The sequence below is a fragment of the Halichoerus grypus genome, chromosome 1 (assembly GCF_964656455.1).
Source record: "Halichoerus grypus chromosome 1, mHalGry1.hap1.1, whole genome shotgun sequence".
Taxonomy (NCBI): Eukaryota; Metazoa; Chordata; class Mammalia; order Carnivora; family Phocidae; genus Halichoerus; species Halichoerus grypus.
In genome coordinates, this window is record NC_135712.1 from 84,902,984 (window position 1) to 84,916,222 (window position 13,239).

The 13,239-nt window shown below is 38.2% G+C and overlaps 1 protein-coding gene across 5 annotated transcripts in view; it reads left to right on the forward strand.

The window, feature by feature from the left end:
* Positions 1-348: 348 nt before the first annotated feature.
* The window catches only part of PEX5L (peroxisomal biogenesis factor 5 like), a 214,645-nt gene continuing 201,754 nt past the window's right edge, over positions 349-13,239 (forward strand). For 2 of the 5 annotated variants that reach the window (XM_036115940.2, XM_036115941.2), the window contains exon 1: positions 353-866. In XM_036115940.2, coding sequence (XP_035971833.1) covers positions 846-866 — 21 coding nt within the window. In that variant the 5' untranslated portion in view covers positions 353-845. Of the gene's footprint in view, positions 867-13,239 lie in introns of all 5 variants that reach the window. The other 3 variants (XM_036115946.2, XM_036115948.2, XM_036115945.2) reach the window with 3 other exon arrangements.

Here is a 13,239-nt window from a genome sequence, read left to right on the forward strand (position 1 = left end):
TGAGCGATGAATTGAGGATGGAGTGAGTGGGGAGTCTTTATTCACGGAGTGACATGGAGGCAACTTGTGAGAGCTGAATCAGAACAGAAGTAAACTCTTCAGAAACCCCCACGCTCAGCCTATTATGTTTGTAGGATGACAGGCTCAGTCGGTATTGGTGGCCCTTGGAGAGACAATGCATGTTCCTCCCACTTTTCTTGCATCTGACCATCGACTCTGCTGGAATCTCCGTGGTTGCCGCTGCCGCACCTGAACGCCTTGCGCGACCACCGCTCGCGAGCACTTTGCCGCCGCGTGCGCGCACCGCCTTCGGGCTGCTCCCGGGCCCGCCGGGGACGCGCGCGCGTGTCCGGCCCCGCGGCCTCTCGTCAGGGACGCGGCCGGGAGGGCGGCGCGCGCCCCGCTCGGCAGCTGCGGCAGCGGCTGGTGTGGGCGCTCGCGTCAGGGTTGGGAGGAGGAGGGGGTTCGCGACGAAGATAGTGAGAGAGACATGAGGCAGCCCGGCAGGAAGCGAGAAAAGAGTTCGGTGGAGAAGGAGTGAGTTTTAGAGACGCCCGGTGAAGCAGGACCTGCGCCTGCGGGTGAGCGTGGCCGCCTGGGTTCCTCGTCTCCTCCGCGCTCTCTCCTGTGTCCGCTTTCAGCACCCCGAGCGGAGAACAGTTCCCGGCAGCCCGCAGAGCGGCCAGGGGGCCACCGTGGCCGGGCTACCTGGAGCCTTCCACCGGGCTCAGGGGCACCGTCTAAAACACAGTGTGCACGCCGCCTTCTCCCCTCTGTTGGTGTGCAAGTAAACACGGGGGAAAGCATCCGGCGGCCTCAGGGAGCCTTGAAGAAGCCCAAGCAGAATGTACCAGGGACACATGCAGGTAAGACATTACCATCGAACTGGAAAGAAATCTTGCGGGCTAATTTAAGAGCAAGGTGGTTCACTAAGTTATTGTGGTCAAGCGCTGCCTTCACACAATTCAACAAGTGAAGTGGTGCAACATGACCATGACATTTCTGTCCGGTGCTATGGGTAAAACTAGACAGGTTTCTGAGGTGGGAGAAGGAGCGGGGGCGGGGGTGAGGGGAGAGACCTCAGAACTTCGATTGGGGAAGTTTGTTTTCTGTGCATTCCCTGAGCCTGTTTCTTTAAACAAGATCAAGGAATCCAAAGGAAACCTGGAGATGACTGTGTTTCCGTTGTAATCCTATTGATGCATGTATGTCAGATGAAGGGCAAACAATAATTGGAAAGACAAAGGGTTTTTTTTTTTATCATCTGCAAAGGTTTCTTGACAGTTAGAACACTTTGCCACTTTTGTATTATTTTTTAAAGTGATGATTTTTTAAATGGTCTGTGCTGTATTTTCCCCCTTCAGATAGTGGGACATTGTCACCTATCCCTACAGTCATAGGATGACTTGGGGGGGATGAATTTCAAACATACGTCCAAGAGGCTCTAATGTTTTTCAGGGGAGGTGCTGCCTCTGGTTATTAATGCTCCTCTGAGCTAAGCCTCTGCTTCTCTCAGATGCACTCTACTCTCTTGGGAAAAATTATTTTAACCTTGACTCCAGTTCTCATTCACATGATTGGTTCTTCCTTATAAAGGCAGGTGTACACGTTGGGGAAATAACCAAAATATTAACTCAGCTTCTTAAAGTATGAATTGAGCTTTTTTTTTTTTCCTGTTCCTAAATGCTGTAGTCATCAAGTTTGATATTTGGGCTTCCTTTCCATTCCAAAGATGGTCAAATACAGTCATCATATGTGGTGTCTTCACACTAGTGTGTAACATGTGTGAATATTGATGATGTTGCTTTTGTGTCATTGGAGCAATTGAAAATTGATAAATATGTTATTGCATTCATGACTTAATATTACCGAATAGTTTCTAAGACTGTTAGGAAATTCTTTTAGACTGTAATTTACTTTTATATAAGATGGTATTAATCAATTTCGTAAGTTTTGTAAGATTTCTGAATCAGTACTATCAGAATTCCAAAAACATTTCCCATATTACTGACATCATCCTGTTTTGAAAATTGTTAATGGAATTCTATCACAGTTGATGGGTAATAATTAGTCACTGAAGTATATTTCTAAATATATATAATAGATGTGATCTGCATGTTTCTTATTAAAGCTACATTAGTTGGAAAGTTTAGCAACAAAGAAACATTCCAACAATGACTGATGAAAAAATTAAGATTATTACTAGAGTTTTATGTTTCCATCTGCACCTAAGAATGATACTTACAATTTTGTATATTATCTATTTATGATCCCTAAACAGTTTCTTCACAGGAGTAAAATAGGAAGGTTTTGCTGAATAGAGTCAATCTTCAGAAAATTGCACATTCACACAAAATTCATAATTGATTACTTGGGCAATTTACAAAAACTTTTCACATTATTTTTTGTTGTTGTTTAAACATGTTTTTGTGAATGAAGAATTAAAACAACAATCTGGTAAATTCAGGCACCCAAAAACAATTTAACCCAATTTTCTGAATATTTCAAGGGAGGATGTTATTGAAACTTGAATCAATTGTCTAGAACAATGTCTGAGGGTTTCATTTTACTTTGAAAGAATAGACAAAATGTGAGATTCTGCATATGCTCCCAACTTAATGTTTTTTGCTTGTGCACTGCTGTAACAGCAAATATGATGGCTTGCAGTAAAACTCACAAATCTTTGCTGCCAAGCTTAACTTGAAAATGTTACTAAATAAAGACTGTAATCAATATGCTTGCCAAAATTTCAGAACACAATACTTTTTTTTTCTATTTACTATTGACCATTAATGTTAAATATAAAACTTCTAAGGCTTTAATAGTTTAGTAGCTATTAAATGATGTGATCATCTCAGTGGGACTTCCCCTGCCCCAGAAATAATGCCTATTACAACCTGATTTATAATATAGTTATTTGTTTACATTTGAAAAGCCCAAGCTCTTTCCCAAAGAATAGAATTTAGCCTATAGATAAAATCTCTGTTGTGTTGATATGTTTAGGTTAAATAAAGAATCCTTCCTTATGAGAGATCACATCATCCTCCTGTGTGTACCTGTCTTTAATCACAAAGGAGAAGATAAATAGCCCAAACATTCCAAAATATGTATTAAAAATCTGAATACATATTTGGTAAAATGGATCAGGAATGAGCAGATTTACTAACACTTCTGCCAACTTTGGAGTTCATTTGATACACTGGTGTTACTTGGCTGATACCTTAAAATGAAAATGAAACAAAATATTTGCAGTCATTTGCTATGCCTTCTAATTCTTCTCTTTTCTGTATCCAAGAGATTCTAAAATAAAATGTTTTGTAAATAGGCAGTCTGGAGTGGGGGAGGTGTTCACAAGAAGCCTTAAAAAATAGTCAAATTTAAAACTCCTGTAGGGCCTTTGTTTTTACAACCTAATGATTTTGTAAATAAAGCCTATTAAGTCTTTTACATCTAGCTAATTCATCCAATTTACCATAGAACCTAAATTCATTGTAGAAGCCACAGACTTTCAAAAACACACTCTGCTAGTTCATTTGAAAAGTTATCCATTACAGATAGATAGAACATATATTTCTTGGTTTCATAGTAAATGCCACAGGTATATTTCTTAGGAGCAGGGCCCTAGAGTTGTGCTGTTTTTCAGTTGCCTTGCCACTTATTTCCAAGGGGAATTTATCACCCAAGCAACTGAAGCAAATGTTGTTTCTTTAGTGACTGTTTTAGATTTACTTTTTTTTTTTCCTTTTGACCAAGGGGGCCAATGGCGATTAAATATATTTTAGATTCAGTTCAGACCAAACTCTTTATTCCCATCAGATAACCTACAGTCTTAATCCCTTTAATACCTCTATATGCTCTGTACTGCAATGCTTGTTTGTACATGTGAATTAAATGCCAATTAGAGCAAAATAATTACGTGTCTCTGAATATTTCCTTAGCCGAACTTTTTTTTTCTGGGATGGTATAAATATAGAGCAATGTAATTTCAATTTTGAACTAAGATTTGTTTTTTATTTTTAATGAAGCATCCTCGATAATGTTTTTTGTTATAAAAGAAAGTTATTTCAGGAGACAATCAAACAAAAAATTTATGTGTAATTGTAACTGATCTTCATCATGGGCATTCAAAACCAGACTTTTTTGATTTATTTAAACTGGCTGAGGAAACATTCCACACCCTCTGGCTTCACAAGACATTAACTAAAGAAAATTTAAGTGACAAAAATTATAAGATTATTAACAGCTCTAAAAGTAGCCATTTTATTTGTCTTCCCCCAAAAGTGTTTTGTGTTTGTCTTTATTTATGACTTGACTTAGCTTTTTAAAAAAATCTTCATGAAGGGGAACAGTTGAGTAACATGAATTATGTTAATACATTAGATCTGGCCACTGGGGATTCATTTAGGTTCACTGGAAACAACAAGTATAAGAAGCCAATCCAAGATAAGATTATAAAATGTTGTTTCAACATCTGTAACAGTAGTTTGTCATAATTGAGACCCTAAAGCAAAACTGCAAAATAAGTAATATTTGTCATGTATATTTCCACTTCTCTAAAAGATCCATTTTCTCCTCCTTGATGCCACTATTTTCTATCCTGTGTCATTTCCTTTTTTCAACCTTTTGCTAACAAAGATATAATTAATACCAGTACACCACATACACACATACACACACCCTGCAGGGGTATCTGCTTTTTCAGAGGAGACTCTTTGAAGATTCGTTTGGTAGAGGAGATGTTTTAAGGAGAATGTGGTAATGCTCCTGAGAGGCTGGGATTGGTTGTTTTGGTCAGGTGTAGCTGCTGCCTTCCCCTCTCCCCCCATCTCAAATGGCACCTGCCCCTTCTCCTCAAAGTCTTCCTATGAATGACACAAGCTCCAGCAAGATTTTGAAGTGCCTTCTGATATATTTACAAGCAAATCATGCTTGATATGAGAGCAATACTGAGCTCCTAACACTTAAAAATTATAATACTCATGGTATAATATTGCAGAGTATTTGATTAAACTGAAAATATCATTCCCCAGTCATACTGGCCATTAGCTTATATAATATATTTACTTCCTAGATTTTGTTTATGGTTTATAAACATTCTTCCTAAACACATGTCTTTTAAAGAAAAATTCCAGCATGTGAATGTTTTGAGTATAAGATATTTTTAAAGTAAAGATTAAGAAAAGGTTAGAACAGAACTTGTTAATTTTAAAATCCTGAATCTCTGGTATTACTACTGCCAACCTAGGAAACATTAAGATGTGATGTCTCATGTAGTCAAAACATCTGGCAGTCTGCTTTTTTACACTTTTCACTGAGATCACATGTTGCCAACACAGGCATAAGCTAGAGCTGTTTAAAGGTTTTATATTCTAGAATTAACTTCTTGATGCACTTATAGAATAACTAGTATGCATTTCCTGCACTAAAAGTGAAGGTCAGCCCCAGCCTAATGTTTCCTTATTAAGAGACTTAAGTCCAATCTGAGTGTTTGGGGACATCTAAACATGATGTAACTTCAAATACACTGATAAAGGAAATGAGGTTGCCAAGTTTCCGAATATGTATCACCTTTTTAGAATTCAGAATTTATTTACTATACAGCATGTAACCCATGTATCAGGGACCAAGACCACCAGAGTGCTATGAATTAGGGGTTACATTTCTGTTAATGACCTTCATCTCCACCTTCCCCATTTCCACCCCTCCTCACCTATGCCATCCCCTTTACTAGGGAAACCAAATGGAAAACTTCTTTCCTCATTCCTTTAAGAAAGATTTTTATACCTTATATATTAGCATATCATACAGAATATATACAGAAAGATAGTTAATACCCTATTAGTTAAATATCCAGATCACTGCTGATTGTTCAGATCTCAGAGTATAATACAACACACTGCCAATGTTGTCTTATTATGTCATTTTTGACTGATCTTTATTAGTACCAATGTACTACTTCTCCTATTAAAACTCCATTAGATAAATGACCATTATTATTCTTCATGTGAGATTTTACTAAACTGATCATTCCTATGTATTTGTTTTAGACCATCACTGCTAGAAATTGCACAGATGAAAAATAATGAACTCATTTAGATAGGAAGAGGCTACTTATCCACCATTTCATGCAAGAAAAACACATAGAACCCTTCCAGCAGCTCTGAAATAGGGTGAACCTGCACCAGGTGGAAGAGTTTGCATTGAAGGTACATAAAGAACTCCCCAAAACTCCTGCTCATGTATATATACCTCTGGAAAAACAAAAAACAAAAACAAACAAACAAAAAACCAGAAAAACCCTACAAGTGGGACTTGGTGTAGTGCAAACTTTTTTTTTTTCCCAAATAGAATGCCATATGGTGACCTATAAGTCATGAAGATTCCAAGAGATGATTGGTGTTATGATGCCAGAAATCTACCTAAAGAGCCACAAAATTCCCACTCCTACACACCCTCTTAAAAATTATATAGTTTTTAAAGCAACTGGTATGGTATAGGAATTCAAACCATTTCATATGAGTAATGATTGAAGGAACTGAGGATGTTTAGCTTGGAAGTAAAGACTCAAAGAGACCACGATGACTCCATATAAATGTTTGAAGGGTTACTACATAGGAAGAGGCTACGATTGTTCTGTATAGACTTGAGGGTTAAAGCTGGTATGGTATCAAGGTGAGATAAAAATTTCATCAAGGCAATAACAAGAAGAAGGCCCTGGATACATTAGCCAGTTCCCACTGAGTGAGATGCCTATTTGGAGATGGATAAAGCCTAGAGTGAAGGGGGAGCTGAAGGTGGGCACAGAGTCCCTGTGCACACACAGGCCTCTGTTCCTAGACCATCATGCCTTGTGGACAAAATCCAATAAAAAGCACCATGAGATGGTATGTTTGTTTGTGTGTGTGTGTCTGTGTGTCCTACCAAAAATGGTTGTAGTCAACTGAAGTAATGATCTAAAATAAGCAAAATTCATAACGTCCTGGGAGAATGTTTCCTGGTTACCTTGAAGTAGACAGAGCCATGCCAGTACCATCATGCCAAGCAATCAAAAATGGTAAAAGGTCAGAAAATATGGAACCTCTTTAAGGAAATGAGAAACAGGAAAACATTTAAACATCATGAGATGATAAAGCTGATAGAATTGCAAAACATCTTTTTACTTCCTTTCACATGGGTGTTAATTGTAACACGAATGCTTATACTGAATGGTATCCTTTGGTCATGTGGGGATGTAACATCTGATTGGGCAGGTGATTATGTGCACATGAAACACCTGGGAGCTTGCTGGAAATGCAGAATCTCAGGTCCCATCCCAGACCTACTGAATCAGAAACTGAATTTCTCAAGATACCCAGTGATTTATGTGTACATTAACATTTGAGAAGTAATGATCTGAAATCATCTACATGAAGAACAAGGCCTGATCTATTGCACTGAGACCCTAGCAAAAAGCTTGATTCTTGGGTAGCTTTCTGAGATCACAGAGACATGATGATGTCCCTGACAGAGGGGCTGGTAAGAGCAGCTATCACAATTATGTTTGAATAAAGTTTCTTCCCTTATTTCCATACCACAGCCTCCACCCAGTTGGTTGTAGTTTTTCTGTCCGGAGAAAACACAAAAAACCTTTTATGTTCCACCTGAATAAAACAAACCTTCAAGTATTTAGAGAATTATCATGTCCTCATCCCATTAAATCTTTTCTTCTCCAAGATAAACAGCCCAGTTCACTCAATCATTTTTCATAACGACATTTTTGATGTTTTAATGCCTCCATGAAAGTATGGCCCTCTGAGCAAGACACACTGCTCAAGATGTGATCTCACCAATGCCAAGCACTGTGAGACTGTTTATATCTTGGGAAAGACATCTATTCAGACAGCCTAAGACTGCTTTAGCATCTCTAGACTGTAAGTTGTTCTCTAAATTGTTTTGATGTTTCTATTCTTTGAATAACTTGGGAGTTATCTCACAGTTGCTAATCTTTATACCAGAATAATCTTGGATCCAAATGTGCTCATTAGAATATTCTAGGTTAATAATTCTTTATGTCTCCAATAATTACACTAATGTTCAGTTTTGAGGTCATAGAATCCTGAGTTTGACAGACTCTTGGAAGTGTTCTATTCAACCATCTCATTTCACAGATGAGGAAATTAAGGTTCAGAAAAGTAAGAGATTTGCTAAAAAAGTCCCATGTAGGTTAGTTAGCAGAGCTAGCACTGGAATGAAGGCTGCCTTACCCCAGTGTGCTATTTCCATTACACTATTATTCTTTATTTTGATGTTTATTACAAACAAAAATTTAAGTGAAAAGTAAACATAATAATAATATGCTAGATATTCCCAAATATCTAGGTGTTTGGCATTTAGTCACAAAAGTTGATATTTTCCTGCTTTTCAGTTTTAGTACAACGATTTGATATTTTATGTATTCAGTTTGATAGTCATTTGGCTGGCAGTGGAAGAAAGTCTGGTCTGTAAGTGTGTTTTAAAAATGGAATGAGGCACCATGAAAAGTTGTATTATTTATTTTCCTAAGAATGTTCCTCACTGTCTCTCCTTGGACTGGCTAGATTAACCATTTGAGTGAGCTGGTTTGATAGGTTCTTGGAACTAGCTGCCTAAATATACAAGTAAATCAAACCCCAGGGTTCTTAACTGTAAGCAATGGGGACCAACTCTGGCTTACTTAAGTAGAAAGGGGATTTATTAAAGTATATTTGGACAATTAATAGGCATAGGAGGAATGATGAAAATAGAAAAATCACCATTTTGCAGTTCATCATAGTAAAAATTGATTCAAGCAAAAATGATAAATGGATGCTAAATCCGAGGAAGGGGGCAGTTTGGGAAGAAACAGGATATTTATATAACGTCAAAATATCCACCATCTCAGGGTGTCTGGGTGGCTCAGTCAGTTGATTTCTCTTGATTTCAGCTCAGGTCATGATCTCAGGGTGGTGAGATCAAGCCCCACATCAGCCCTGCACTGAGCATGGAGCCTACTTAGGATTCTCTCTCTCCTTCTCCCTATGCTCCTCCCCACCCCTCACTCACGTGCTCTCTCAAAATAAATAAATAAAATATTTAAAAATATGTATAGCAACCATCTAAATTATAAGAGAAAAAAATGACTTTTCAATGGAGAAATTGGACAACACCCTAAATAAGTAATCAAAATCAACATCGCCAATACAGTAATCATCTCCATGCCCATCTCTGGATATGAGGCCATGAGAAGGATACAACGTCACTCATGTAGTATTACTGCTGAGACTGCACAACTTAAATCTAATCATGAGAAAAATATCAGCCAAACCCCAAACGAGGGATATTCTATAAAGTAAACAGATTATGTTTTTAAAAGTGTCAATGTCATGAAAAACAAGGAAAAACTGAGATGTTTACACATTAAAAGAAGACTTAACAGGTATGACAACTAAATGCAATACATGTTCCCAGATTGGATCTTGGACTGGGAAAGAAAATTGTGATAGAGCACACTTTTGGCATAATTGAAACTTGAATATAGACTGGAAATTAGATTAATATTAGTGTTATGTTTCCTGAATTTGATAACTAAACTATGGCTATGTAGGAGACTAGCCTTGTTTATAGGACATACATCCTGCAGTATGAAGGGGTAAAGGGGCGTAGTGTATGTAACCTCCTCTCAAGTGATTTGGAATAATGAAAATAATACTATGTATAATATAATTACATATATATAGAGAGAGAGTGAGTGAGACAAGGAAGACAGAAACAGAGACAGAAAGAGAGAGAGGAAAATAACAACAAAATGTTAAAAATTGGTAAATCTGGGGAAATTGGTAAATTATGGGAGTCCATTGTTCTATACATGCAATTTTTCTGTAGGCTAGGTATTTTTTTCAAAATAAAAAGTTTCTAAAAAAAATTTTTTTTAAGTACACTGGGGCACTCACAGACTTCTAGAACTTGGCTCGGGATGGAGAGACTAGGCAGCAGGCAGGGCACAGCCTCAGTCAAACCTCAGACTAGGCTAGTACAGACCCCACTGCTATCTTCACAGAAAAGAAACATCAGAGCTTGCACCCCTTACACCCCCGACTTGAGCACTGGTTCAGCTGCTCACCACTGCTGCTGCTGCCATGGAAAGCCCATGTTGGAGCTTCATCTGTTCCCCCACCCACTGCCAGGATGAATTCTCTACCATGCCTACTTCTGCGTGCCCCCAAAGCCCAATTCAAAGTGGGGACAGGTGTGGCTGGTTGGTGGAGCTGAATCACACAGCCATACCCTATTTACAAGATAGTTTGGGAAAGTGCATATCTGCTTACCACCAATTCTCCACAAATGGGCAATTTTCCAAATTCAGAGTTTAGATTTGGGAAAGTTAAAAAAAAAAAAAAAAAAAGCTAATGCCCACTGTAACGTGTTATAGATATTGCTTAAAAGTAAAATAGACACCTCTCTAGACTTGACGGAAGTCCAGTCTGCCGTCAGGGCAAATAGTTAAAAGAAAATAATTTTTTTAAAGCCTGTATTTGGTACTGCCTGCTATTACATGCAGGCCTATAGGAGAATATAGTAAAGCTGGAGTATATTGGTTTATTAAATCATGCAGCAAAGAAGAGCAGAACGACCCCTCCATCATTCATCGAAGTCCATCTACTGCTCACTCCTATTCTTTTTTGAAAAATTGGAAAGAGCTCTGTGAAGAATTTAGTAATTAATCAGGGAATTAAAATACATATCATGTACTTTAGTGATAAGAACACTTTTTTCCTCTGTATGCAAGAATTTAATGTGAAAAGCTGGACACATTGTTGTTTCATATTCATCCAAAGGATGATTATAATCAAAATGCCCTGTGCATTTTAGTCTTTAATAACTGATATGCCATCTATTATATAAGTCTTTAGGAAGATATACGTAAGACAATAAGAAAGTGTTCTTAAGCTTGAGGCAAGATTAAATTAAAATAGAAACTTAGAGATAGAAAGGTCTTTGGAGTTCACATACAACTTTGTCATTTCACATTGAGGAAACTGAAGGCTAGGTCTTGATAGAATTAATTGCCTCTCCTCAAAATGAAAACAAAATATGCTGAAAGGCTTTTGATGGCATGTATCATACATCACTTCATAATCCTCACATTTGAAGAGGCTATAAAAACATACTGGTTAAGAGCTTGCGCTCCAGGATCAGATAGCCCAAGTTTCAGATCCTGGCTTCCCTACACATTATCTGTGTGATCTCACTCTAATAACGTACCCTCTCTAAACCTTACTTCCCTCACCTGTGACATAGAGACAAGAATGTGTTCATGCATTGTGATGACTTTGTAAGGATTATCTCTTTTGTTTTTATGGAACTAGCAAAGTGTTTTACATACATTGTGTGTGGAAGAAGAGGTTTAGCCATAGCAGTGCCTGTTATAATTGGTTGTCTACAGTGATGGCAGATCCTTGATTTTCTTATTCTCTCATGGCTCTGCATTTTTTCCATTTCCCCATCCCAAATTCTTGCCTTCTGTACACTGAATACTTACCCATTCTTTAATATTGCATTTAAAGTTTATCTCCTCAGTGAGTGCTACTCTGTGCCCCCACCAGCATTCTCCCCTGTTCTCCCATACAGAATTAGGGATGTCCTCCTCAATGTTTTGTTAGTACCTTAAATGCATTACTAATACCAATAATTAACATATAGCTTTAATTACTTATTTCTGTCAATCTCCCCAACTAGTAAGCCTATCTGTGGCAGTGACTATATCCAATATGTCTTTGTATCCCTGGAGACTACTAATGCTAGGTACATACTATTAATGTAGTATTTACTGAATGAATGAATGAGTGAATGAATGGATGAATGAATGAATGAATGAATTGGTGAATGAACGGATGAAAGAATTAATGAACAAAATACTGAGAAGAGTCCCTTTGCCCTGAATAAGGATTCCAAATGCAATTGGAATGGTCTTCTTGATTCTAAGACACACTACCCCAGAATCTGGTCTATTCCCATGAGTTTCAGAAGCAAATGCATATCAAGTAAAGTTTCCACATACTTGAAAGGGAATCAATTACTGGGAAACCTTATAAACCTTATAATTAGATTGCTACTGTAATTAACCAACACTCTGCTGTCAAAGCAGTCTACGCAGTTTAATGTGTTCAAACTCTTTAAGGCCTGAGGACAGTCTGGAGCTACAGATTTAAAAATATAATAGATTCTCCTAATGGTTTCTAACTATATCCCTAAGTGGCCAAGGTCATTTGGAATTAGAATCCATGCATCTAAGGTTCTAGACACCTCTTCACCACCTCAGCTAGTTGTCAACAGCGATTTTGATCATAGTGTTAACACACACACCCATGAGACATGCTGAGATGACAGAACATCATAGTTAGAACTGCCCTAGGAGTCCATCCTTTGTTTACACCTAGTGTAAGGGTTGCTTACACCTCCAGAACTGACCTCCCCCAGTCATATACACACACACACACACACACACATACACTATTCCAAGGATCCAAGGAAGTAGCTGCACTCACAATGGCTGTCCAAGAGATGTGTCGATTTTGTAAGCCTGTCTGAATATGGAGATCTTCTTATTATGTCTCCCACAGTTACTCCCAAAATATGGGAGCCTGAGAGATGGAGGAGTAATTCTTCCTATGAGGTACAGGGTAAAAAGATTCAAGTATCACATGTTAAAGCTTTCTCTAATAGAGAGGAAATAACTATGCCAGTGATATCTGCCATTTCTGATCAGACTATAAAAGGAGATCTTCTCTGGGGGGCCAAATACATGGACTCTCCTTTTCCCTGGAGGTCACAATCCCACATCCAGGCACATAATTTAGCAAGTGAAGTTAGAGGGTTAGATTTCAGACCTGACTTGTTCCCCCTCATCCAGATATCCTTGCACAACCAATACGTACAACCATATATATGACTCTGAAGGGAGTCTCCTCTACTAACATTCTAATCTGTGTGTGTGTGTGTGTGTGTGTGTGTGTGTGTGTGTGTGTGTGTGAAGGTGTATGATGAAAGGTGAAGAAATGAGCTCCATTTTATCAAAGATAATTCAAACACAGATTGGATGGGAGTTTGCTAGAGTCTTTATGGAAGATGGTTGGCCTAGAGGATTACTGGCTTTCCTTCCAGCTCTAGGATTCTATTTTTATCATGTCCTTAATTAGTAATACAATATATCTCTGACTGTTTGATCAGGGCAGATTTTCCCCA